General features: G+C 38.0%; 9 protein-coding genes across 16 annotated transcripts; 6 read left to right on the forward strand and 3 right to left on the reverse strand.

Moving 5' to 3' along the window:
- Positions 1 to 30: 30 nt before the first annotated feature.
- On the reverse strand, positions 31 to 1603 carry LOC104717243 (thiamine phosphate phosphatase-like protein). Of its 3 annotated transcripts, none has more exons than XR_015568381.1 (4): positions 1218 to 1498; positions 1044 to 1130; positions 722 to 923; positions 31 to 486 (listed from the first exon to the last, which is right to left on the reverse strand). XR_015568381.1 is itself a non-coding variant. In XM_010434785.2 (4 exons), exons 1-4 carry the CDS (start codon positions 1353 to 1355, stop codon positions 208 to 210), a joined length of 741 nt encoding a protein of 246 aa, XP_010433087.2. In that variant the 5' UTR covers positions 1356 to 1603; the 3' UTR covers positions 31 to 207. The 3 variants fall into 3 exon arrangements, 2 of the variants coding, with proteins under 2 accessions (XP_010433087.2, XP_010433088.2); XM_010434785.2 differs by having other exon boundaries at positions 1009 to 1130; positions 1218 to 1603; XM_010434786.2 differs by having other exon boundaries at positions 1009 to 1125; positions 1218 to 1490.
- Positions 1567 to 3593, forward strand: LOC104717242 (uncharacterized). The gene is made up of 7 exons (XM_010434784.3): positions 1567 to 2004; positions 2111 to 2221; positions 2368 to 2436; positions 2543 to 2674; positions 2788 to 2865; positions 2977 to 3108; positions 3235 to 3593. The coding sequence occupies exons 1-7, from the start codon at positions 1795 to 1797 to the stop codon at positions 3427 to 3429; spliced, it is 927 nt and encodes a 308-aa protein (XP_010433086.1). The 5' UTR covers positions 1567 to 1794; the 3' UTR covers positions 3430 to 3593.
- On the reverse strand, positions 3582 to 5965 carry LOC104717245 (protein arginine N-methyltransferase 1.1). Of its 2 annotated transcripts, XM_010434787.2 has the most exons (9): positions 5585 to 5952; positions 5439 to 5449; positions 5157 to 5312; positions 5000 to 5063; positions 4761 to 4903; positions 4540 to 4627; positions 4315 to 4430; positions 4066 to 4216; positions 3582 to 3963 (listed from the first exon to the last, which is right to left on the reverse strand). In XM_010434787.2, the coding sequence occupies exons 1-9, from the start codon at positions 5808 to 5810 to the stop codon at positions 3758 to 3760; spliced, it is 1161 nt and encodes a 386-aa protein (XP_010433089.1). In that variant the 5' UTR covers positions 5811 to 5952; the 3' UTR covers positions 3582 to 3757. The 2 variants fall into 2 exon arrangements, with proteins under 2 accessions (XP_010433089.1, XP_087325136.1); XM_087469010.1 differs by lacking the exon at positions 5439 to 5449 and having other exon boundaries at positions 5565 to 5965.
- Positions 5966 to 6091: 126 nt separating this feature from the next.
- On the reverse strand, positions 6092 to 9718 carry LOC104717246 (uncharacterized). Of its 3 annotated transcripts, none has more exons than XM_087469007.1 (16): positions 9448 to 9718; positions 9269 to 9318; positions 9092 to 9152; positions 8913 to 9008; positions 8670 to 8819; positions 8339 to 8470; positions 8026 to 8153; positions 7865 to 7907; positions 7697 to 7780; positions 7464 to 7505; positions 7264 to 7334; positions 7045 to 7098; positions 6845 to 6950; positions 6679 to 6747; positions 6451 to 6594; positions 6092 to 6354 (listed from the first exon to the last, which is right to left on the reverse strand). In XM_087469007.1, exons 1-16 carry the CDS (start codon positions 9574 to 9576, stop codon positions 6232 to 6234), a joined length of 1482 nt encoding a protein of 493 aa, XP_087325133.1. In that variant the 5' UTR covers positions 9577 to 9718; the 3' UTR covers positions 6092 to 6231. The 3 variants fall into 3 exon arrangements, with proteins under 3 accessions (XP_087325133.1, XP_087325135.1, XP_087325134.1); XM_087469009.1 differs by having other exon boundaries at positions 9438 to 9718; XM_087469008.1 differs by lacking the exon at positions 7865 to 7907 and having other exon boundaries at positions 8025 to 8153.
- On the forward strand, positions 9712 to 11594 carry LOC104717247 (uncharacterized). Of its 2 annotated transcripts, none has more exons than XM_010434789.3 (3): positions 9712 to 9840; positions 10383 to 10580; positions 11222 to 11594. In XM_010434789.3, exons 2-3 carry the CDS (start codon positions 10399 to 10401, stop codon positions 11406 to 11408), a joined length of 369 nt encoding a protein of 122 aa, XP_010433091.1. In that variant the 5' UTR covers positions 9712 to 9840; positions 10383 to 10398; the 3' UTR covers positions 11409 to 11594. The 2 variants fall into 2 exon arrangements, with proteins under 2 accessions (XP_010433091.1, XP_010433093.1); XM_010434791.3 differs by having other exon boundaries at positions 9732 to 9840; positions 10390 to 10580.
- Positions 11595 to 11834: 240 nt separating this feature from the next.
- Positions 11835 to 13333, forward strand: LOC104717248 (phospholipase A2-delta-like). Of its 2 annotated transcripts, XM_087469012.1 has the most exons (6): positions 11837 to 12040; positions 12146 to 12185; positions 12279 to 12398; positions 12520 to 12693; positions 12836 to 13014; positions 13091 to 13333. In XM_087469012.1, exons 1-5 carry the CDS (start codon positions 11861 to 11863, stop codon positions 12997 to 12999), a joined length of 678 nt encoding a protein of 225 aa, XP_087325138.1. In that variant the 5' UTR covers positions 11837 to 11860; the 3' UTR covers positions 13000 to 13014; positions 13091 to 13333. The 2 variants fall into 2 exon arrangements, with proteins under 2 accessions (XP_019086560.2, XP_087325138.1); XM_019231015.2 differs by lacking the exon at positions 13091 to 13333 and having other exon boundaries at positions 11835 to 12040; positions 12836 to 13016.
- A 251-nt stretch (positions 13334 to 13584) lies between these two features.
- Positions 13585 to 14816, forward strand: LOC104717249 (phospholipase A2-gamma-like). The gene is made up of 5 exons (XM_010434793.3): positions 13585 to 13769; positions 13852 to 13891; positions 13984 to 14103; positions 14198 to 14371; positions 14526 to 14816. Exons 1-5 carry the CDS (start codon positions 13692 to 13694, stop codon positions 14693 to 14695), a joined length of 582 nt encoding a protein of 193 aa, XP_010433095.1. The 5' UTR covers positions 13585 to 13691; the 3' UTR covers positions 14696 to 14816.
- A 447-nt stretch (positions 14817 to 15263) lies between these two features.
- On the forward strand, positions 15264 to 18920 carry LOC104720073 (putative LRR receptor-like serine/threonine-protein kinase At4g29180). The gene is made up of 10 exons (XM_019230662.2): positions 15264 to 15345; positions 15637 to 16680; positions 16763 to 16970; positions 17053 to 17124; positions 17216 to 17296; positions 17386 to 17534; positions 17621 to 17853; positions 17930 to 18119; positions 18199 to 18388; positions 18574 to 18920. Exons 1-10 carry the CDS (start codon positions 15264 to 15266, stop codon positions 18917 to 18919), a joined length of 2595 nt encoding a protein of 864 aa, XP_019086207.2. The 3' UTR covers position 18920.
- A 1510-nt stretch (positions 18921 to 20430) lies between these two features.
- On the forward strand, positions 20431 to 24685 carry LOC104717250 (uncharacterized). The gene is made up of 7 exons (XM_010434794.3): positions 20431 to 20768; positions 20883 to 21015; positions 21104 to 21207; positions 21315 to 21486; positions 21589 to 21726; positions 21823 to 22030; positions 22138 to 24685. Exons 1-7 carry the CDS (start codon positions 20728 to 20730, stop codon positions 24423 to 24425), a joined length of 3084 nt encoding a protein of 1027 aa, XP_010433096.2. The 5' UTR covers positions 20431 to 20727; the 3' UTR covers positions 24426 to 24685.
- The last annotated feature ends 28 nt before the right edge of the window (positions 24686 to 24713 follow it).

The raw sequence follows: 24713 nt of genomic DNA on the forward strand, positions 1-24713 counted from the left end.
ACGTCATACGAAATATTAAATCGAATAAGCTTTTAGCTAAAATCCTTTTATTTTCCTGGTAGTTTTGAGTTTAAAAGATGGTAGCCATAAATAGTCATCACCATGTTCTTTCAATCAAGTGAAGAGGAACAAACACATGTTCTTTTTTTCATCACCTTTGTATCAATCAGAAACACTTTTTTTTTTTACTAATAATAGTTATGAATCTTATTCTTCTTTTGTTATTGTGTTGACAAGTTGCAGAAGGATTCTCTGTAGTTCCTCTGCATTGCCCCATTCTTTGACATCTGCGTTGATCAGTGAGGAATTATCTGAAATCTTCTTCCACAGCGGATAATTCGTTCTCGGCATCACAAAATCGCACTCTCTCAGCTTCATCGTTGGGCAGAAGTCACCTCCTCCGTCTCCAAGGTAGATAAACCTTGTAGGAATTTGATCATTGGAAGAAGAAGAAGAAGAAGAACGTATATGATCCATAACTATACCCTGAAGAATTATGAACATATTCACTAGTCAAAATCTTAAAAACTGAGTCTAATCCAAAGGGTAATGTTATAACTATCAATTTCAAAGGTTTTCAGATTACGGGGCAAAGCTTTAACAAAGTACAAGTCTTTTCATACCAGGACAACTTCAGAATCAAAAATTGTAGCTTATTGACTGAAACCAATCCCAACTAGGCAGCTATTGAGGCTTTTTATAGTTTGAAAAGACACAGTACCTTGCATAGATTTGTAGGGCAGAGATTACAGCTATGTGGAGCCAAAGCATCACTATGATATGGCAAGATCCGCAAGTTCCCATTTTCATCCACAGATGTTGGATTTGTGTAAATCTCAGAAAAGCAATCAAGCAAATCATGCTGCTCTAGTATCTTCTCAATGAAAAACTGGTTTGCATCACTCACAATCTTCAAATCACATCTGCCAATTAACACAAACAACACTCAACCAAAGCAACAAAAGAAGCTTGAGACCATCTAAGTGAACTAACAATCATTGTTCATACCCTAAAGATTTAGCTGATTTGATAGCTTCAATAACCTGAGAATCAATTGGCATTTTCTTCAAACAAGCTTCAATGTCTTCAATCGATCTACCTTGTGAATGCAGCTCCATCATCATCCTATCCTTTCCAAATTCCAATTCAAAAACCAAAATTTCATAATTCAATTGCTTAAATCATAAGAAGAGGATGCTTTGATATTATGAAAATACCATAAGACGATTCCAAGGTAAAGTGAAACGGAGCTGATGGAAGATCTCAGCGAGTCCCATTTCAGTAACAACCCAATTGTCACTATCTCCATCGATCAAAGTCCGATCGAAGTCAAACACTATCACGATCTTTGCCATTTTCTGTAGTTTAACGCAACCACCGGAGTCCGGTGCTCAGCTTCTCTCCGTCGTTCGTTCACTGCACAAATCACTTCGACGACGGCAAAAATCCAATTGTCAGACGACACCAGCCAACAATAGCCATCCAATCATATTAAAATAATGGGCCTACGTTAGGCCCATTCCGTGGTTTAAGGCTTAAGTGGACCCAAGTTCGTGTCAGCACTCCCAATAGCCAATGAGATTGCAGGAAACACGTTAACAAGCGTAACTACGGTTCCACTTCACGACCACGGCACTGTATCAAAACAACCAATATTTTTCTCGGCGAAGATAAATCTTTAAAACCCCATGATCTTACTTATTATATATACAACAAAACCATTGATTAAAGTCTCAAACTTTCTTAAGTTTTTAACGAGAGAGAGAGAAAGAGAGAGTTAACTCTTGAGTTTAAATGGTTGGGATGAATCGGGTTCTGATAGCTTTGACGTTAGCTGTACTAGCTTCGTCGGCGTTATTACCTGTTTCCGATGGCGCGAAGAAACCGTCGTCGGCGCCGAGAAAGGAGGATGTTCCGTATATTAAGTGTCAGGTTTGCGAGAAACTAGCTTCGAGGCTAGACCTCCTAGTTAAGGAGAAGCAACAACAGATCTCTCCTAAAAAGGTTTGATCTTTTTTTTTTTTTTATAGAAATGTAATAAATTAGTGAATCTTTCTATTTTGATTTGATGTGTTTTCTGGTTACTGAATATATTTTGCTGGATGGGCAGATCTCGGAGTATGAGATCATTGAGATTGCTGAAAATGTCTGCAATTTGAAGAAAGAGGAAGCTGATTGGATGCTCAAGATTGACATTGTTGAGAAAGGTGATAAGCTTGAGGTAATAGATCCAAATATTATCCCTTCCATTGTAGCTTAAGGGTTTGAATTAAGTAGAAACTTGTACATTTGTTGTTGTTTAATCTGAATGGTGGTTATCTTTGGACTCTGTTAAGAATTTGATTGTTTTTTGGATTGGTATCATAGTTGGTTGAGCAATTAGAAGAAGGGATGTGCAATTCCAAGTGCAAGACGATTGAGGCTGCTTGTCAAAAGGTGAGCACATTGTGGTCTTTAAACCTATTGATTACAATTGGGTTTGTATTTCTTGGAGTATTAAGTGTTAGGGAATGTGATTTTAAATCTGTTTGTGTGTTTCTAGGTCATTGGATACGCAGACACCGATGTTGCAGAGTATATTTACACGTCTAAGCCTGATCTTGTTTCACTAAAAAATCATCTGTGCAAAGACTTGACTGATGCTTGTAGCAAGAAACCACCTCCTGTTCCCAAGGTACCTTTTATTATTATAATTGAAATGTGGATCCGTCAATGTTCTTGTGAAGATTACATTTTGATGAAAAGATTGAATCTTTGTGTGATAAGTGCTTCTTTATGTTTGTCTAGGATCGGGTTCCTGGAGAACCATTTGTTGCCAAACCATCTAAAGATGCCGAAATGGACAAGATCTTGAGATCTATGCAGGTGATCTTTGATGACTTTAGTCAATTTCGTTCCCATACAACAATGAAGCAAAACGTGAATGATCTTAACTCTTAAGCTAACTCGGATATACCGCTATTTTTGTTTTGTCAGGGTATGCCAGGAGCACCTGGCATGAAAGTCTTCTCTAAAGAAGATATAGAGAAGGGCAATATTGGTAATGACGATGAAGATGGCGATGATGATGAAGATGAGGACGAAGATGACAAGTTTCCCAAGAATTTGGTACATTCTAAGTTTCTATTTTCAGATCTTTGGTTTAAACTTTCATGAAAGAAGAAGAAGAAGAAGGAACCAAGATATTTCACTCTTTGTTCGCTAAATTACTTATATTGTGTTTTTGGTTTTCAGGGAAAAGTTCTGAAAGAGAAAGAGAAAGAGAGTAAAACGGAAGAATTTACAAAGACTATCACCAAGGAATTCAAGAAGACAAGTGAGGTTCTGAAGAGACATGCACAGAAAGTGTCAAACCGGGTCCAGAGATGGTGGAAAGGACTTAGATCGTCTTCTTCAAAGAAACCTAAATCTGGAAAGTCTGAGCTATAGATACAGTTTTACAACTGGTTTTGGTTAATGTACTCTTTCTTCACGTTGGCTTTTTGTAGATTTCTTTTAGTTTCTATAATCTTTTGGAGAGAAGGTTATAAGTGTTGAGAGACATCAGTTCTATAACACAAGATGGCACATACAAGAGATGGTTTAGAGCAAAATCAGTAACTTTAAAATATAAAAAAGAACAGAAACAAATGTTGCAATATAAAGCATATGGAATGTTGTAAAACTGGGAGAAGAAAAAATACAAAAACTAAATCACGATGTGAGAATTGTATCTTCTCAGCAGTAGGTTTGAAGTTCTGCTTTTTCAGGAAGAACGTTAGCGCATTTTGTAGTGTTGAGTCCTAGAGATCTTGGAATGCTGGCCATTCAAAGAATACAATAGCTTTATGTCAATGTCTCGAGGATTCTTCTTGTTAGGAGAAACGGACATGGTTCCAGTGATCGTCTCACCCTCACATATGGTTAACACATCTTCTAAGTACAGAACTGTTTGTTTCCAGTGCGTAGCTCGGGATTTTGGTCCTGCATTACCCATGGTTGTTCAGTGTAAGTTTCAGACAATAATGAAACAATCAGTGTCTATGTTTAAATAAGGATTCAAAAAAACATAAAAAAAATATTTACCTGTTGAGAAACCCTGCAGCTTGTGGCACATGGTAAACGATACATCAAAGTAGGCTACAAGGGCGTGGATGTAGTCATTTCGTTGTGCAACAAGTTTAAAGGGAGCTGTGAAGGAAGCATCACCAGAAGACATCTTTGAGATATCCATAGTCTGTTACAATCCCACAAAATAAAATGAAATGAGCATTAGCCAGAGGTATAGATATACTAATCATTTCCATGATACATACAGTAGATAATAAATCCTACCTTAAGAAGCCTACTATCAGTGACGATTTGGTTTTGGTCGACAGTGTCAACAAGTGGTTCCATCATAGCTTTTTTCTTGATGCATGACATGTCAAAACCATAGACACTGTTCCAAACTGTAGTAGAACAACACAAAAGAAATTAAAATTGCAAATCTCAACAGACATAAAGACGAATGTTAGAAAGAAAAAAAGAAGAGGAAAGATGTCAAATCGATGCACTCACATTCTATTTTGTCTTCTTTGTATTCTGAATCCTCTATGGCTGTAAGATGCAGGGAGGCTTTGTCTGGTAGCACAACTCCACCATCAACCTATCCATAAAAACAAAGGACCAAGAAGTTTTCATGGTTATTTCAACAATGACATGAACATGCAACTGAGTAATTGACAATTGCGTTTGGTAAGTAAGAATCCCGTGTAACAAGGTGGACCTGTAAAACTTACAAGCCATTTATTACGAGCGTATAAGACACTGTCCAACATGTTTTCAAACAACAAAAAGTAACCCATCCATTCAGATATAATCACATCCACTTTAGGAGTGGGAAGCTCTATCTCTTCAATCTTTCCTTTCAAAACCGTAATAACTGCAAGGATGATACAAACAAGCATCGTTAAGCGGATGCGGATACAGAACAGATGTTATTCATTCTAAAAAACAACTGCCCATACAAGAAAATTACCATCAGAAAATCCATTTGCTTTGACAATCTCCTTTGCCATGTCAGCCATTTGAGAACATTCAACCTGTTAAGGAATATCCACAATTAAATCATTCAGATTGACAAAGATTTCACTTATTGAAAAGCAAATAAGAATAAAAGAATGTAAAAGACATACAGCGTAGACATGAGCTGCTCCTGCCTTGGCACAGAACAGAGACAAGATTCCTGTTCCAGCTCCAACATCAAGAACAATCTTGTCCTTGATGAGAAACTTGTTTTGGTAAATAACATTCTGATAAGTCTTTGTTCTCACTACATCCTTTAACATTTCCTGTAAGATACCATCCTCAAAATCAGTCATCAGATAGACACATAAAACACACACACACTGAACTAATTCGTCTACAGAACCAATACTAAAACAAAACCAGCTGAGAGCTTTGGCCTCAATACTTACTTCATGAATTCCTGCAAAACAGATCAAAGTGAAACCAAAGTCAACTCTTTGTGAACAAACTCATAATCACAGAACACTAACTATTCTCCAGTCTAATACAAGACTAAATTGAACTTGTGAAAACACAAAGGGAATTAATAAATTACCGAAGTGAGAGTAAGAATCGAAGTAGTAATCAGCGCTGGTGGTATCGTCAGCGACATCAGAAGCCTCGGCGTCGCACATGGATTCATCTTGGGCAGCTCCCACGCCGGCAACACCGGACCCTTCAGCAACTTCGTCTTCATCAGCATCTTCAAAGCGTATCTTTGTGTTCTGATTCGGCTCAAAGCTGATGAACTCGTTCTCGTTGTGGTTACTGTTCTTAGTCATCGTTCTTCCTCTGTCTCACACAAGAAGGGAATGAGAGAGAGAGAAGGGTTTTGGGGATAGAGACGAAGTGCAAAAGATTAGGGTTTTAGGACGACGACACTAGCTTTTTTATTTCAAAGTCTTTTACTTTTGTTTTTTTCTCTCTCTCTCTGGTTAACGAATTTTTAATTGAACTATATTGATCTGTAGATATTTATTGTACCGGTTCGGTTTTCCGTCGAAACGCACCAAACCGGTTAGATTCAATCGGATTAATATAATCCGACCACACAAATAATAAGTGGTGACATAACTTTGTTTTTTCTGGTAAGTGAAATCACATGAGTTCTGAGTTCATGACAAAAATAAAATCAAACAAGGGTTGCATTATTGAGTTTCTTATAGAGTTTTTAATTTCTGTAGGCTAAAGTAGTAGTTATGATCACTTGGTCGAATTGTTTTTGGTTGTAACCGGTGGCCAAGGTCCTCCAGCCATCACAGCTTCGATCTCCCATGTTTCCCGCGGAACATTCGTCATGTTCTTGCAGCCATTCGCAGTCACGACCTACGCAGAAAATGACACAGATACAACAACAAAATGACATTACTATTGCTGAGGGTTTCAACTATTTAAAGTTATATATAGTGAATTAGTCGTTACCAAATCGCTTTCAATTCTGACACCTCCGAAATTCCTGAATCTCTCTACTGTATCACGGTTGAAGAACTTAGACGTTATTGCGTTTTCCATGGCTGGGATCAGCAATGCCTTAATAAAATAGCATCCTGGTTCCACCGTTATGACCTTCATACATACCAGTAGGACAATTAATAGAGACGATAGGTGAGAAGAACCAAAAGCATTTATACTCAAAACAATCAGCCTTACCATTCCTTCAAGAAGGTCTCTTGCAGTGCGCAATGACTTCAATCCAGGTTCCTTTGGTCTTTCCACTCCCTTAAAGAGAAAACTCAAAGCAACGGCTAAGAAACACGGACTGTAGTTTTTACATACACGATGATACTATTGGGTGAAAAAGTGATTTTTGATGTACCTTTGGGTAGCCACCGGTATCGTGTGTGTCAATGCCCATGAAGTGACCTAGTCCATGAGGCATGAAAACAGCACCCAAGCGTTGTACCATCATGTCGTCCACATCCCTAGAAACAAAGATGGAACCGTAACAATGAAATTTAGCTTTAGAGAAGAGAAAACAAAGTAGCTAGTAAACAAATGACAGAAAGAGAGAGTTACCCAGTGAGGATGGACCCCTTCTTCAGTGACTCAAGGATGATTCTTTCGGCTAACCTGTACATTGACTTGCTTCAGTTGGCAACGATAGCTAAATAACCATATGGAGATGTAGTTCAAAATAAACATATGGGGATGTCTTTCATAGGCAATCCCAATTCCCAATTACCACATCTCCATGCATACATAAACAAAACTATATAGCATCGCAGTTAGTCTTACTTGTGCATATCCACCCAGTTTACTCCAGGCTTCATCGCAGAGATTACAGAATTATGAGCATCCAGAACAGCCTGAAAAGACGGCAGATCAAAGAAACAAAATAAGATATAAAGCTTCTAGATACTCACCAAAAGTCTGGATTGTGAGGAAAAGTTGACAAAAATAAAGCACACGTTCCACCAATCTTGTAAAGCACTTACATTGTAGATTAGACTCTGGTCGCTTGTAAATTTACCATTAACCTGCACAATATTTGATAAATATAAGGCAAAACTTGCGCTAAATTACTATATTCAACGTATTATGATGTTCATGTAAACAGGATTAAAAACAAGTCAATGCGGTGTAAATACAAGATTCTGAATAACAGAATAAGTAACATCACATAAAATGGAAAACTAATAATAGGTCTGACGCTAGAAGAGGAACTTACAGGGAATGAACATGTTATGTCAGACGCATAAAAATGGTATTCAGCACCCATATCAAGCAATGCAAAATCTCCATCTTCAAAAGTCTGCAAAAGTAATGGAACATTTTCAAACAGGTAATACTGAGAGAATTAATAAAAGAGAGGAATGAATGCTCATTTAGTATTTACCCTATCATTTGGAGCCGCAGCATGCCCATAATGAAGAACAGCACTGCAAACAAACAATTTAGCTATTTGGTTATTTTTTTAGTGTAAAAAGACATGAAAAATCCAAGGATGATTATTTCTGCATTCTTAGCAATAACAAGATTTTCTCCTCAATAACTTACCTGTTATCTCCTGTTGCACAGATGCATGTGTACGAGCAATGCCTACAGCCACCGTACATGTAGCTGTGATGCAGAAACATACTTTCCATCTGATATTCTTTCATGCCAGGTGTGACTCTCCTCATAACCTGTGTGGATAAACAACATGGTTGAAAGACAATTGCATGAAAGGAAGAGAAAACGTCTACATGGAGTAGATAAAGAAGAGTTCAGGTCGGAAACCTAAGTGGTGAAATGATATGAAAAAGGAAAAATATTGAACAAGACAACAGAGAAGAACATATTTTCATTCACTGGTAGAAGTAAATCAGACCTCTATGTGAGCTTCAGAACTTATATCATTTGCAAACTGTATTAGCTGAAGCTCCAAGTTTGATTTAATAACTCGACACTCCGCCAAAATAGGATGTAAGGTAGTCAAATCAGTCTCAAACTTTTCTATCCCCTGAAATAAGACACAAAAACAGTAAAAAAAAGTATAAATGAGATTCCAATATTCGAGGAAAGGAAACACTATATAAGCATCAGAATCCCAAAACTGTTAATTACAAGACGTGCCAGAAGCTATTTATTTTCAGGATGAAGACAAGAAAATGGGAAGACGAAATCTCCAGAGGAAGTGAAGAAAGAAAGAAATGCGAAACCTCAAAGCTGGCAGGTTTTGAGAAGTTACTGCTGTCGGTGTTAAGACCATGCAGGAGATACAACAGAGGTTTTCCAGATCCCTTAAATTGTTCATTAAAAACTTGAATAATCTCATCCACGTAGAAAACCATGTCAACCATATATGTTTCCTGAAACAGAAAAGCACAAAAATGCCATCACTATAAAGAGAAATTAATGCATTGAACAAATTGACATAGAAGAAAAGAAACTGAAATAGTTACCTTAAAGTGTAGCAATGGCTTTATCTCCCCTAACCAGACAGCATAATCAGCAGGCAATCTTGGAATAAAAAGGATAGATTTCCCACTTCCAATGTCCTTCCAATATCAAAAGAAAATAAATTCATCAACTAAGCAACATCAGATCCAAAGAAATCGAGAAAAAGAATGAAAAAACTCACAATAGCTCCATAGAAATCAGGCTCTCTGACTCCAAACAAGTAAGCAAAATAACTCTCCTGCCTACAATTCAAGTCAATTCAACAAATTAAGATCACTCTATGTTCCACTCAAACCATTGAACAGACTGAACTAGTACGATTTCAATCACCCCCAAGATAAAATATCCAAATCAGTACCTGAATAGCTCGGCGTGATCAGTGCAGTACCGATTTTTTTCTTCACCACCCTATCGTTCAAAAAAAATCAAGAGAAACCACGAAATTATAAAACATAAAGACGATAAAAGCTAGCTCGGATCATGGAGAGTGGAGACGCGTTATAAAATCATATGCATATTTGAGCTACCAATGAGTACATGTAGTAAAACGAATCCATCGAGAGAACGATTGGAACCAGATAAGTGACGGCGTATTGAATCAACGAGCTTTTGCCGGTTACCGGCGTGAAGCTCCATAGGAATCGGCGGTGGAGATAGAGACGACATGACGACTGGGCTAGTTTTTGTTTTTCCCCGGCGTGGCAGATCTTATTGTATACTAAGTATTACAATACGTTGTCGTTTCAATACTTGAGGAAAACAAAATAATCAACGACGCCGTTTAAGGGATGGGACGAAATGGCGTCGTTTAATACGAAGAAGAGAAGTGACCATATTACGCAGTTGTTGAATCAGTGGCCCGATATCTCGAATCGACTCATCATCATCTCTCTCAGCTTCACCGGAGCTGCATTATCAATTTGCAGATAGGTACGGCGAGGCTCTCGTCTCCGGCCGATCTTTCTCGCTCTTTTCTCTTTTTTCTCAGATTCTCAGTTGGGCTTTACAAATTTTGTTAATTGGTTTCTAGGGTTTTTTTTCTGCTTTCTCTTGTATAGTGTATGCTTTGTGGTTGACTTTTAGATCTATATCTATGATCTCTTCTTGCTTCGGTAACGATTTTCCCGGTTTAGGAGTCACGGATTTGTAGTTCTGATGGGCTTGGTTTGTTTTACAATGGATCTTGTTCGATCTAATCGTTCTGGAATTTAGAATTTGGGGTTTTAGGCTTCTTTAGCTTGATTTGTGTGAATTCACTGAAGCCTCCAAATGTTTGCTGTAGTAGAGAAATTAACGGATTTTTAAATGTCAAAGCTTTGGTTTAATTTGGATTTTATGAATCAAAGATACTTGCTTGAGAGTCTCTGGTGTATGTTACAGCTGTTTCTCTCCGCTTGGCTTTTAGTTCCCGACACTGAATTAGAAATTGCTGAAGATAGCTTTAAGGTAAAGTTCTCTTTTTGTATTTGAAGGATTTAGGTTGTGAAGATGGCATCAAAGTTGATACAAGTTCAATCAAAGGCATGTGAAGCTTCAAAGTTTGTGGCTAAGCATGGAACTTCCTACTACAGACAATTGTTGGAGAAGAACAAGCAGTATATCCAGGAGCCTGCCACTGTGGAGAAGTGTCAAGAGTTATCTAAGCAATTGCTGTACACCCGTCTTGCTAGGTTGATATCTCTCTTCCCTCTCTCTATCTCTCAACATTTTCCCTTTTCATATATACAACCGTTTCTGATATTCTGGTTAGCAAGAGACTTTTGTCAGTAATTCATCTTTTCTCATTTTCTTCTTTAAGGCGTAAAAGTAGACATGAAATGATTAAAGTGGCATACTACGAATCCTCTGATGTCTCCTCTTATTTCTGATGCCCGTCCCACAATCGATATTAGATTCAAACTTTTACATGTGGTTTATGCTATCTTTGCGTTGAGCTGTTGGTCTTGCTTAGTTCTTTGTCACAAATTGCAGGATTGTGTTTTAAAGTTGTCAAGCTTACGTTGGTTTGATTATTATATCTCTCAGTAATCCCATCTGCAACAATTGTTCTTGTCTAAATTTCAAATATTACAATAACCCTGCTGTTAATCTTTGTACGGTCCATCATTTTCGGGGCACAAAAGAGTTCTCAGTATATTGCCTCTTGCTTGATGAAAAGTTGAGGCGAGAACCCCTTCCATCACCACGCCTTATCTTACCGTGAATTGAAAAGTTTAGGGCATTAGCATTTTGTAATCTTGATTTTGCCTTTGTGTGCGACTTGACTCAAGTATCAAGTATCTAACTAACACTTTTCCACTCCTTATTACAGCATCCCCGGACGCTATGAAACTCTCTGGAAGGAAGTAGACTACGCAAAGAACTTATGGAAGAACAGATCTGGTCTGAAGGTAGAAGATGCAGGAATCGCTGCATTGTTTGGTCTTGAATGCTTTGCTTGGTATTGCGCTGGTGAAATCGCCGGCAGAGGATTCACCTTCACAGGCTATTACCCTTGAAGGAGAGGAACAATAACTTGAAGATTGTGTAATCACCTCCTCCGTTTTTAGTTTTCATGATTCTCTCTTGAATCGATGTTTTTTACAGTTTTTTCCCTGAAACGGAGGCTTTGGAGCTGAGAAAATCCATTTTGCTATAACTCTTTGATAAGATTGCTCTCAATAAGAACAAAATTTCCCAGGAAATTTATCTCGCTTTAATGTTTTGGCATTGTCTGATCTCAATATCAACATAGAAAAGTTGAACCATATTTATTTTCTATATTGTAACATGTCTCATTAAAAATCATTAGCCGTTGCTAATACTATGATTAATCGTGTTTTGACGTCCGAATTTTCATTTTTCTTTGATAAAATATGAAGATTTGATTGGTAAATATGAAACTTCTTGTTTTTTCAAGTCTCTGTGGTACATAAGAAAGAAGAGGGACGAGAAAGCAGGAGGACCAGCAATGGGAACTTCCACTCCAAAGAGTCTCAATTATACGTTTTGGTGTCAGAATTTGAAAAGGCACAAGCCAAAATCAGAAACTTCAACAGCCAAAGATAGAAAGATGATTCGCGGTGTTGCTTTGACAAATTTCGGTTTAAGCTTAACCGCCTTCCTCCTCCTTGCCGTCGTTCGCAGCCAGGTTGATGGAGTATATATCTTACTGTTCTTTGTTCATGATTGTGCGTTATGTTAATTTCAAGACGATGATATTAGCTTGTTCTGATTGGTTAAATCAAAATGACAGGAGAAGTGCAGTAAAACCTGCATTGCACAGAACTGCAACGGTGAGATTGTTTTTTCTTATGAACACCCTTTGAATATAAAGAGCATTTCTCAAGCAAAACCAGCTTATCTGTCTCGGTCCATCTCCGTTTCAGGTCTCAGTGTTCGCTATGGGAAGTATTGTGGGATAGGTTACTTTGGATGTCCTGGAGAGCCACCTTGTGATGATCTTGATACTTGTTGTATGAACCATGACAATTGTGTTACTGTAAAAGGTAAACCAATCAAGAATATCTTTAGAGGGACATTGAAGTGAAATGGTCATCTTTTAAACTACATATCTATTAGATAATGGATTCTGAGAATGTGTTGCTGCATCTGTTTCATTTTTTGCAGGCATGACTTATGTTAACTGCCACAAGCAGTTCCAGCGTTGCGTAAACGAGCTAAGAAGATCAGTCCAACAATCTAATAACCAAAAGGTTGGATTCTCCAAGCGATGCCCTTATTCGACAGTGATACCAACCGTGTACAGAGGAATGGATTACGGCATTTTCTTCAGTAAAATAGGTAATCACTAATTCATATTGAACCTGTGGTTTATGACACTGAACCGTGCGTCACTATTACACTATGAGAATCACTTGTAAACTATAAGCTAGTAATGTTCCAACAATATGACTTATGATAAGATGTGAATAATCTCGCGCAGGTAATAGCATTAAACCTGCGCCGCCAGCAAGGCCCGCGTCTGTCGTAGAGGTGGATCTCGCTCGGATTAAAGCGGACACAAAGGATGGCCTTGGTACAAATCAAGGCCTTCAAACAAAGCAAGGCTCCAAAGTCTCTGTTCCAATGAACCCTTCCCCTTCCTGATCATCAGCTTATAAGGTGACTCATAACATATATCTCTCAACTTTGTAAAATCTTTAACCTTGTTTTCTAATGGTCAAATGATTATTTTCAGGTCAAAACAAAACAGCAGTGAGTGGATTGGTTGTCCATATGTATCTACATATCACTTTAGTTTCTATTTTACTGTAGATGTGAGATTATTATAAGTTTATAACAAATTTATATAACTATATAGGAAATATAATGTAGAGAAATAATTTCAACTATGGTGTTTTGATATATATATATATATATATATATGAGAAACCAACACAAGTTTGTTGTTTCATTATATTTGTGATTAATACTTCTGTTATGGTCAAGTGCAAGATATTTCAGTTAGTATTGTCAAAAACAGCAATCTATGCGTAACATCTGATAGATTACACCAAAATGATCCTCTATTTCTAACGTCCATAATAATAATAGTTCTTATTTTGGATAAGGAACGTCCAAAGGAAACTGAAGATTTGTTAGGGTGTAAATCATGAAACTGCTTCAGTTTTTTTTAGTCTTTGTGTACATAAAATAGAGAGAGACAGAAGGGACGAGAAAGCAGGAGCACCAACGATGGGATCTTCCATTATAAAAGAGACCCAAAAATAGTTTTGGGACAGAGAAATTGAAAGAACACAAGTCAAAAAAACCCATAAACTTTAACGGGGGAGCTAGAGATGATTTGCGGCGGTGCTTTGGCACGTATTGCTTCCGGCTTAACCGCCTTCCTCCTCCTCGCCGTCGTTCACAGCGAGGTTATATGTACTTACTGTTCTTTGTTCATGTTTTTGCCTTATTGTTAGCTTTTTTCTGATGGGGTTGAATCACAAATGACAGGGGAAGTGCAGCAAAACGTGCATTGTACAGAACTGCAACAGTAAGATGATTTGTCTGCATTCTTTTGAAATTTGGAGAACAACTAACTTAGTGCATGATCTGTTTTTTAACCCCATCTCTCTGTTTCTTCAGGTCTCATCATTCGATATGGGAAGTATTGTGGGATAGGTTACTTTGGATGTCCTGGAGAGAAACCTTGTGATGATCTTGATGCTTGTTGTATGACACATGACAATTGTGTTGATCTAAAAGGTAAACCAATCAAGAATAGAAATCTCATTCTTGAGTTGTAAAACAGGACGACTTCATTTTGAGTATTTGATAATGAATTATGGAATTTTTTCAGGTATGACTTACGTTAACTGTCACAAGCAGTTCAAACGTTGCGTAAACAAGCTAAGCAGATCAATCAAAAAATCTAACGGTCAAAAGATTGGATTCTCCGAGCAATGCCCTTATTCGACAGTGATACCAACTGTGTACAATGGAATGAATTACGGCATTTTCTTCAGTAAAATAGGTAATTGTATTAACATTGAATTGTTTGTCACTACAACACTATTAAAATATAAGCTAGTCCTAGTGATGAAAACCACATGAGTCTCTCTCTCTATCTTTCTGTTAAATTGTGACATTTCTGATTAGAGTACTTACTGTGAATAATCTGTGTTCAGGTAATATCCTTAAACCTCCCATGCTCGGAAGCACGCCTCTCGTGGAGGTGGATCTCTCAAGGAGTAAAGTGGACATAAAGGATGGCCTTGGTACATTAAATCAAGGCCTTCAAATTAAAGAAGGCTCCAAAGTCTATGCTTCTTTAAATATGAGCTCTTCTACTTCTTGATCATCTTCTATAAAGTGACTTATATATTAACTCTTTCTCTTCTATCAACTTTGTAAAAACTGTAACTTCATGGTTATATAAAAGTCATTAAAAAGACTTCGTATTCTTTCACGGATCAAAATCAATTGGTAATCAATGAATTGGTCTATGTATTTTGAATGCTACATTGCTAATCACATCACAAATAACTTCACCAAAGTCAAAACGTGACCTTGTCACTAAAGTCAAAACGTGACTATTTTAGAACATTCACCATTTTTATCTATAAATTAGATGTATTTTAATTATTAAAAACCGAACTTTAGAGAGGAACATGTGGGGGTCAATGGGTAACTCCACCTCTGTTGCCATCTAATAAAATCCAGGTTGTCTTCCTCACCTTAGTGGGAGGTATATATATGGCCACTGGGCCAACGATGAAAGAAAAGTCTGCAAAACCCTTGGCTAATAACATAAAGAGTAGACTTTTTACTTTTAGTGTTTCTGTTATCGTAGTCGCACGTTTTCTATTTTATCCTTGACGATGATAAGCTGAAGAACTTCTGAAAACAAAAACAAAAAGGACAAGATGAAGGCTAATCACTCTCTCTTTTTCAGCATTTTATTTACCCTTGCCATCACCATTGTAGTTTACGGCCAAGGCAGATCAGGTTTTATTTTCTCCTCTCTGTTCAGACTAAAGAAACCTTGAGTTTGTGATGGAAACTCAATATATAGAATCGTGTAAACATGTCTTGTAAATGTAGTCAAAGTCTTATACAATGTCTTGTGTTGCAAGTAATCATAAATTCTCTGTTCTCTCTGTTGCTTAATTTTAAATTGACCTATTTCTTGAAGGTGCTTGAATTTTGTGATAGACCTTTTGTTTTTCTATACAGAGAAATAACATTTTAGCTTGCGTTGTAAGTAATCTCCGTTTTTTCTTCTCCTCTGATCCACAGGTTACATCAACATCGATTGTGGCATACCTCCTTACGAAACCCCTGAAGACACTATGGCCAAAATCACTTACGTCTCCGATGATGCTTTCATAACTACTGGTGTAAATTTCAACGTCTCTGAAGAATACGGCGCTCTGGTAAACCCGGTTTTGCCGTCAACTCTTACTGAAGTAAGAGCATTCCCTCAAGGAAACAGAAACTGTTACACCCTAAAATCATTTCAAGGGAAAGGGAATCTTTATCTCATCAGAGCTTGGTTTATGTATGGAAACTACGATGGTAAAAAAGCCTTGCCTGAGTTTGATCTCTATGTAAACGTGAATTTCTGGTCTACAGTGAAGTTCAAGGATGCTTCTGATCAAGTCATCAAAGAGATTTTAAGCTTTGCAGAGTCAGAGACAACATATGTTTGCCTTGTGAACAAAGGTAAAGGGACTCCTTTTATTTCAGGCTTGGAGCTTCGGCCAGTGAACAGCTCAATCTATGATACTGAATTTGGAAGAAATGTCGCATTGGTACTCTACCAAAGATGGGACATTGGATATTTATTAAACGGAACAGGGCGGTACCAAGACGATAGTTTCGATCGTATTTGGTCTCCGTACTCTTCAAATATCTCTTGGAACTCGATTGTAACATCCGCCTATATCGATGTTTTTCAGAGCGGCTATTCGCCGCCTGATGAAGTTATCAAGACTGCTGCTTCGCCTAAAAGCGATGATGATCCGTTGGAATTGTTCTGGACATCAGACGATCCAAATGCTCGGTTCTACGCATATCTTTACTTCGCGGAACTCGAGGCGCTCGAGAAGAATGAGACTAGAAAGATGAAGATTTTGTGGAATGGTTCCCCTGTTTCTGAAACTTCTTTCGTTCCTTCTTCAAAGTATTCAATGACGTTATCTAATCCAATAGCTTTCTCCGGTAATGATCACTTGATTTCTCTTCAGAAGACCCGAGACTCAACACTTCCACCAATTCTTAATGCTATTGAGATCTTCACCGTACAATCTCTAGATGAATTTTACACCAGGACTGGTGATGGTGTGTTTCCATCTCTACTTGGACTCTGTAAGATTGCTACTAAAACTCACATTTTTTTATTTTTATCTTGTTAATTATGCAGTTCATGCCATAGAAAGCATCAAAGCAACGTATAAAGTGAATAAGGTTTGGAGTGGTGATCCTTGCTCTCCAAGACTATTCCCTTGGGAAGGTATTGGATGCAGTTACAACGATGATAATCATCAAATTAAGTCCCTGAATCTTAGCTCAAGCGGATTAGAAGGACCAATAGTTTTGGCATTCAGAAATCTCTCCCTTCTTGAGTCATTGTAAGTATACAATCACACTGATACTTTCCACCACTTTTATTCACATCAACTATATAACAGAGTTATGCATTATTTTACTCAGGGATTTATCTAACAACGACCTACAACAAAACGTGCCTGAGTTTTTGGCTGATATGAAATATTTAAAACTCTTGTAAGTGAGTACAAATATCATAGATAGTCTTGGTCTATGCTTGATAATGATTAATGAACATGCCTCTTGACACCTTTACTTGTGATTCAAGGAATTTGAAGGGAAATAACTTTACTGGGGTTATCCCAAACTCTCTTATGAAAAAACTAAAGGCCGGTCTACTTGCGCTCAGGTAACATCTCTAGCACTTTAAAAAAATCTTCTATATAAACCATAAGCACTCTCAATGAATTTTGTTGACTTCCTCTTGTCTGTTTTCAGTGTGGATGACCAAAACCTTTGCAACTCAGGTTCATGTCAAGACAAGAAGAAAAACAACATGGTCGTGCCAATAGCCGTAGCGACATCAGCAACCGTTCTCATTTTGTTCATGGTTATCATATGGATCATACTAAGGCAAAGGAAAAAAGGTAAGGTTAGAATTTTTACTTCACGGTTAATAAATTTGAAGTGATCAGATTTTTGCTGAGAAAAAAACGAAATGTTTTAATTTCAGGTGCTTATTCAGGACCACTGTTGCCTTCAGGGAAGAGAAGGTTCACATATAATGAGCTCTCTAGCATTACAAACAACTTCAATAAAGTGATTGGTAAAGGAGGGTTTGGTATTGTGTACCTCGGTTCCCTTGAAGATGGGACTAAAATTGCTGTAAAGGTGATCTACGATTCTTCACTAGGAAAACCTAAAGAGTCATTATCATCCAGGGCTTCTAACCAATTCCAAGTCGAGGTAATCATAAGAACACCAAAAAACATGATCAGATATTTTTGTTTTATGGTTGCGTTTAAGTGCAAAACGTTTTCAGGCAGAGCTTCTTTTGACAGTGCATCACCGGAACTTAGCTTCCTTTGTTGGATACTGCGATGATGATCGTAGTATGGCTCTCATCTACGAGTACATGGCCAACGGAGACTTGCAGGATTATCTTTCAAGTGAGAATGCAGAGGATCTTAGCTGGGAAAAGAGACTCCATATAGCCATAGACTCTGCACAAGGTTGGTCCCAGTTTTGACATCCTTGATTTCTCAGAACTTAACCAAGAAACCAAACCTGATTTAGCCTGGACCTTGGCAGGTTTGGAGTATTTACATGATGGATGCAGGCCACCAATAGTACACAGAGACGTAAAAACAGCAAACATCCTATTAAACGATAACTTGGAAGCCAAGATTGCTGATTTCGGCCTTTCTAAGGTCTTCCCTGAGGACGATCTCAGCCACGCCGTGACTACCGTCATGGGCACTCCCGGCTACATTGATCCTGAGTAAGTTCCTTTACACACTTAATACGGATCACACGGTCTGGCCGCCGGTAGTATATAGTATAGTGAAACTAGGGTTGGCCAGTTTAGTTCAAAACCTTTTTTCAGTTTAGCAAGAATTATAACCAATTTAAGTGGACAATTATATGATATCTTATAAAATTAACAAATCAGATGTGTGTTGATAGACACTACAGAACATTCGTGCTGAACGAGAAGAGCGACGTGTTCAGTTTTGGGGTCGTTCTTCTTGAACTCATTACTGGCCAGCGAGCCATCATCAAAACCAAAGAAGGAGACAATATCAGCGTTGTTGACTACATTTGGCCGTTCTTCGAGGCCAGGGAACTAGACGGCATAGTGGACCCGCTACTTCGCGGGGACTTCTCGGAGGACTCAGCCTGGAAGTTTGTGGAGGTCGCAATGTCTTGCGTCAGAGAGAGAGGAACCAATAGACCAACAATGAACCAGATCGTAACGGAGCTGAAACAATGCTTAGCCGCCGAGCTGGATCGAGAGCTACAGAGCCACTAGTGTCTAGTGAAAGAGATTGATTCAAAGAGGTTTTGATCACTTTATGATCTATATACATTTTTTGTGTTGTATAATGTACGTATGGCCTGATCCATATATGGTTGACGTACATTAACTTCTAAAAGAGTTCTTAATCAATTTTTTTGTTTTTTTTTGTTTTTTTTTTTTTTTAAATTTGTGAATTTTCATTAATGAAAGTAAATTGTGGGAACTACAATAGGGTGAAAACAGTAGATAAGCCTTGCCAAAAAAATAAAATGAAGGGCTATATAGACGATATGTGATTTAAACACACAGATTATAAATACTTAAGGCAGTCTCGCAGAAGAGTTTTGAAGTGTTTCATGTGGCTTCTTGCGAGTAATGCATCTCTAATGCTTCTATCCAGTGCCTTGAACAGAACATGGGGTGGGGTGATAATGTTGTTGTGGAGTCTGTTATTCCTTTCCATCCATATAGTATATATGACTACCTGCGCTACAAGCCTTGAGAGCAAAAATTGTATCTGATAAATTCAACCAAGCTGAAAATGCTTTCTAGGTGTGGAAGACAAAGGGCCGATAACCCAGTCTTCGTGTAGCTTGCAGCCATTTCTTCACTGATTTCACAGTGGAGGAACAAATGATCCCAGTGTGACAATCTTGATCGGATAGCTAATATGTTGAGGTGAGTAAGCCAATGCAGGAACGCATGTTTCGGTGTTAGCTCCTTTAAACCAGACTTGTCTTGTCCATGTTAGCGGTTGACTCCTGTGACGTAGCGCTTCCCAAGTGTTTTTTGCACTGAACGTGTCTTCCCAAGTTTTTTGTTTTATAGATTCTTGTTTTCGTTTCGGTAAAAAATCTTACGAATAGTAAACATGCTTCATTTTGTGATAAATGAGTAAATTGTATTCGTACGTGTACATGCAGCCCAACAAGTGAACTTTTCGATACTACGATGAATAGAGTTTTACAATCGATCAGGTTATTTTTGTATTGAAAACCTAACTACAACAAGAGATTTTTTTTTTTCTTTTTTCTTTTTAAGTATTACAAAAGAGATGAGGCTATGTTTCGCAAGTTTTAGTTTTATGGTATCTCAAATATCTTTTTGTCGGTGTGTTTATATTTAAAGACAAAATAAAATATGGATGAGAAACATGTGACCAACTAACTATTAATTGTTAGGTCTTTATATATAACAATTAAATAAATCGTGATACTGATACCGAATACAATTTTTTTTTTTGCCTTTTTTAACTTTTTTTGGACAAAAAAAAAATATGGATATTCTGAAATTTAATATACAGAGATCTGATCAACTACAGTTTTGATGATATCCCAATTCTAAAAAACTGAAATACATTTTTTAAAAATATATAGATATTATCATGTTTATAAAGTTATATAATTTATGAAAAAAAAATCAAATAATAACTCTAATATCTGAATAAATTTACAAAAAATCTGAAAAACATTCGAAATTATTATTTTTTTTTTTCTTCTGTCGACATGCAACCTGTCTTTTTCGTTTTTTTCTTCTTACATATTAAGTTTGTCATATTGACGCGTGATCAAAATCTTCAACACCTATTTAACCGTTTACCCAAAAAAAGTCAATTTTTTTTTTTTTTTTTTTTGTTCCCTTCTTCAAAATTGATACTTTTCTTCGGGTCATGTGAGAAGGTCCAATTTCCTCAGATCACAACATTTTCATCTGATCTTCTCTTCAACAAAAACCCTAAAAAAAAAAGCCTTGATTTCAATTGTGTACTCCGAGACTCCCCAGAGACCTTAAAAGGCTTCATCTTTTCGTTTCTCTGATCAATGAAGAAGGTTCTTCATCGAAGTTTTAAGCCTGCTAAATGGTAAAGTCACATTTTCTGACGAGTTTGTTCACATTACCTGAAGAATGATACAATCTGGGTTTGTTTTGAATAGTTTTGTGATTTGTTTTTTTTTTTTTTTTTTTTGTAATGAAGCAAAACTGCTTTACAAATGGCGGCTTCACGCCTGAAAATACTGAAGAACAAAAAGGATACACAGATTAAACAATTAAGGAGAGAATTGGCTCTATTGCTCGAGTCCGGCCAAACCCAGACAGCTCAAATTCGAGTAAGCAAGCAATCAAATTTTTCATTTGTTCGTATGAAAATATGTGATTTTGAGTCATGGGTTGTGAAATGCTTATACTTTCTCTCAGGTAGAGCATGTGGTGAGAGAAGAGAAGACAGTGGCTGCTTATGAGCTTGTTGGTATATATTGTGAACTTCTTGTTGCTCGTTTGGGTGTCATTGACTCTCAAAAGTAAGTTAAAAAGTTTATTTGAAGAACCTTTTTTGTTCACACACTTGTTTGGTTTTTTGTTCTATTGTGTTGTATGTGTTGATCATTGTTTTGTGATCTTACTTCAGGACTTGCCCTAATGATCTTAAGGAAGCTGTGGCGAGTGTCTTGTACGCTTCCCAAAGGTTAACAGATGTTTCAGAATTCTCAGATATTGTTAAGCAGTTCTCTGCAAAGTATGGGAAAGATTTTGTTTCAGCTGCTATTGGTTTGCAACCGGATTCTGGTGTCAGTCGATTGGTAAGTGGTTGTGACGGTGTTCTCTTCTTTTTTACTCCGATGTTTGTATTAAGAGAGCTATGATTGCTTATAAGAATCTCTCTCTGTCTCTCTTTTGCTTAGTTGGTGGATAAATTGTCTGTTAAAGCTCCTGATGGTCCAACGAAGATCAAAATTTTGACGGAGATTGCTGCACAGCATAATGTAACTTGGGAACCAGAATCTTTGGTTGAATCAGATCCAAAGGAAACCGTATTAGCGGTTAGTAATACATTTCTCAGTTCAATATTGCTGAGTTTACTTTCACCCGTCTCTAGTATCTGTTTCCTCATTAGCATTTTCGATTTCTTTGAGCAGAGTGGAGCAAGTTCTAGTCACTCTTCGTCAACAACTGGAATAAAGTCGGAGTCTTCAAGAATCGAAAACGATCAAGCTCCAGCTACTACTGTCAATGTGTCGCAGAATTCATATGCCATGGATGGAAGATCTTCAAGCCGCACTACATCTACTGATTTCAACATTGGGAAGACAGCTGACCACTATCATCAAGACCCAAAACCGTCTGGTTAGTTTTTTCATATAAAGCCATTTTTGTTTGATGTTCCCTCTATTTTTCGTCGTTCGTTGTTTGTGCTGATAGTTAGATAAAACCAAATCGTCTTCTTAATACAGGAGATAGAACTGACGGTAGAGAACACAGACATGCCAATCCAGGTCATGGGGATTCATCTCCATGGGAAACAGAATTTGTTGATGCAACAAGTGCTGCACGTGCAGCTGCTGAATCTGCGGAAAGAGCCAGTTTTGCTGCACATGCAGCTGCTGAGCTTTCAAGTAAAGAACGGATGATGGCAATGCATAATTCAACAGAGTCGCTGAACTCATCCTCTTATGATAGTTTAAGAAACAATCCCCCACATAGTCGTAGTAGCTCAAATGTGCAAGGCGGAGGTTTTGGTAAGGAAGAGATGTTAAGAAGCACTAACAGGCAAGAAGATCAATCTACTACTACTAGGGCAGAATCTTCTAAGAAGACTGTTGATGAGCTATCAGAAAATGCTTCATGGAGGAGAGGTCATTCTCAAGAGAACTCATTGCAGCCAAGTGTGGATGATATAAACGTTAGCAATTCAGAAGGTGGTCTGCTCAAGAAACAGTCAAGTCATGCTTCATCACATTCGCAGTCAAGCAATTTATCTGATGACTATGATGTCACTGCCTCGGACCATATCGATTCACCCATCTTGGAAAAAGACCGATTTCAGAGCCCTATTGAAGATACAGAGAGTCGCAATCACGAACCTGATGTTGTTTTTGCTCCAGCTTTTGATGACTATAGCTCGTTTTTCGATAAACCTCAATTTGACACTGAGGATGCTTATCATGATGAACCAGAAGAAGGATTAGGATTTTCATTGCTTGGCAGTAGCAGCAAAATACCTGATCATATTCCAACAGAGACAAGTTCATGGAGCTCCGAAGGACACAAGGCTCTGGGACACCCCAGCTCAGCTTCAACCTCACAGGTTCTTGAGAAGGAGAAGCCAAGTTCTCCAATGTTTGATGATGGTCCTACAAGTCCTCCGGTTTCTCTGCATGAGCCTAAGCCGTCTGCAATGGTTGATGACTATGACCGAGATTCTGAAAGTGAAGAAGACAATCTGAAAAACAAAGGAAATTTGCCGGGACATGTAGAAGAAATCCCGAAGCTGAAATCTCATAAGTCCCCAAAGTCTAATGTTCCTGATGATCTAGGACGCTACTTTTTCCCCTCAGACACAGAAGACGAAGGAGATGATTCCAAGATACAGGAAGAATCCGACTCAGAGACTCCTACAGGTCTTAGGATTGAACCTCTAGCCGGTGGACTTAAGAATGAAACAACTCTCCCATCTTATGGAATGAGTCCGCCAAGAGACAAGACATGGTCTAAATCTGTTAAAGAGCATGTCCCAACAGTAGTTGATCCGTCGATGTCTTCTTTTTTTCAGACAGAAAGGAAAGAACTTAACACTCAGAGAGCAAGCAACGCGGACAAAAGACCAAGCTCTATACCTCCAGATTCATTTTCTAGTGATGATGAATCAGAGACGGAACTTCGTGAGATGGGTTCTGTCAGATATCAAGATAAAAAAATTGAGTCAAGAACCCAGCCAACACATCTACATTCGCGCGTGAGCCATGAGGACACGGAGAACAAGATTCCGACCCGAGTTTCCTCCAGAAGTCAAGAGAGGAGGATTCACAAGACCACCCCTGCCTCTGCTTCTGCCTCATATTTTCACTCAATATCCAGTGACGATGAAGATGAGAAAGACTTTGGTAGAGATTCTGCACGCACCCAAACCAAGCCTTCTATTTCCATCTCACGAAGAACAAAGGGCCAAGAGAGACGATCATCTCTTGTTACTGCGAAAACTGAGACAGTCTCTCATGATCAAGGTTCGCCTCCAAAGCCAAATCCTGAGGCCAAGCCACTAGCTAAGCAACAGGTATCAGCCTATTCTTCAAGCTCTCTTCCAAAAACTGACAGAGCTTCTCACGGAGAAGAATCTCCTCCAAAGCTAAGTCCTGAGGCCAAGCCACTGGCTAAGCAACAAGGAGCAGCTTCTTCCTTAAGCTTTCTTCCAAAAACCGACAAAGCTTCTCACTATCAAGAATCTCTTCCAAAGCCAGGTCTAAAGGCCAAGCCAGCGGCTAAGCAACAAGGATCAGCTACTAGTTCAAGCTCTCTTCCAGAAACTGAAAAAGTCTCTCGCTATCGAGAATCTTTTCCAAAGCCAACTCCAGAGGCTAAGTCGTTGGCTAAGCAAGAAGGGTCAGCTTCTTCAAGCTCTCCTCCCAAAACTGTGACATCACCTGAGCCAGAAACTCCGGCAAAGGAGAAATCTAACCATGTTCATCCCAAACTCCCAGATTACGACGACATATTTGCCAAGCTTGGGGCTCTTCGTCGCTGAATTTCTTCTACTTATTCTTCCCGTCTGTTGATATACACATACTCTCATTCTTTTCTTTGATTGTTTGCTTGTAGAGTGAAGTTGATTTTCGCATCCTGAGCATAACCTTTTGCCTTAGGTATTTCATTTCTTTTGTATAACATGTTTGGCTTCCTTGTCAAATATAATCAGATTATTGTCATCTATTTTGGTGGACCAACAGCGATGGTATATAATGCAATGATAAATAACATGATTAGATCGTTTAATATAACAACAAATGTGTTCTCTCATTGCCAATTTGTTCAA

This window comes from Camelina sativa, chromosome 10 (genome assembly GCF_030686135.1).
Source record: "Camelina sativa cultivar CO46 ecotype springtype chromosome 10, ASM3068613v1".
NCBI classification, from domain to species: domain Eukaryota; kingdom Viridiplantae; phylum Streptophyta; class Magnoliopsida; order Brassicales; family Brassicaceae; genus Camelina; species Camelina sativa.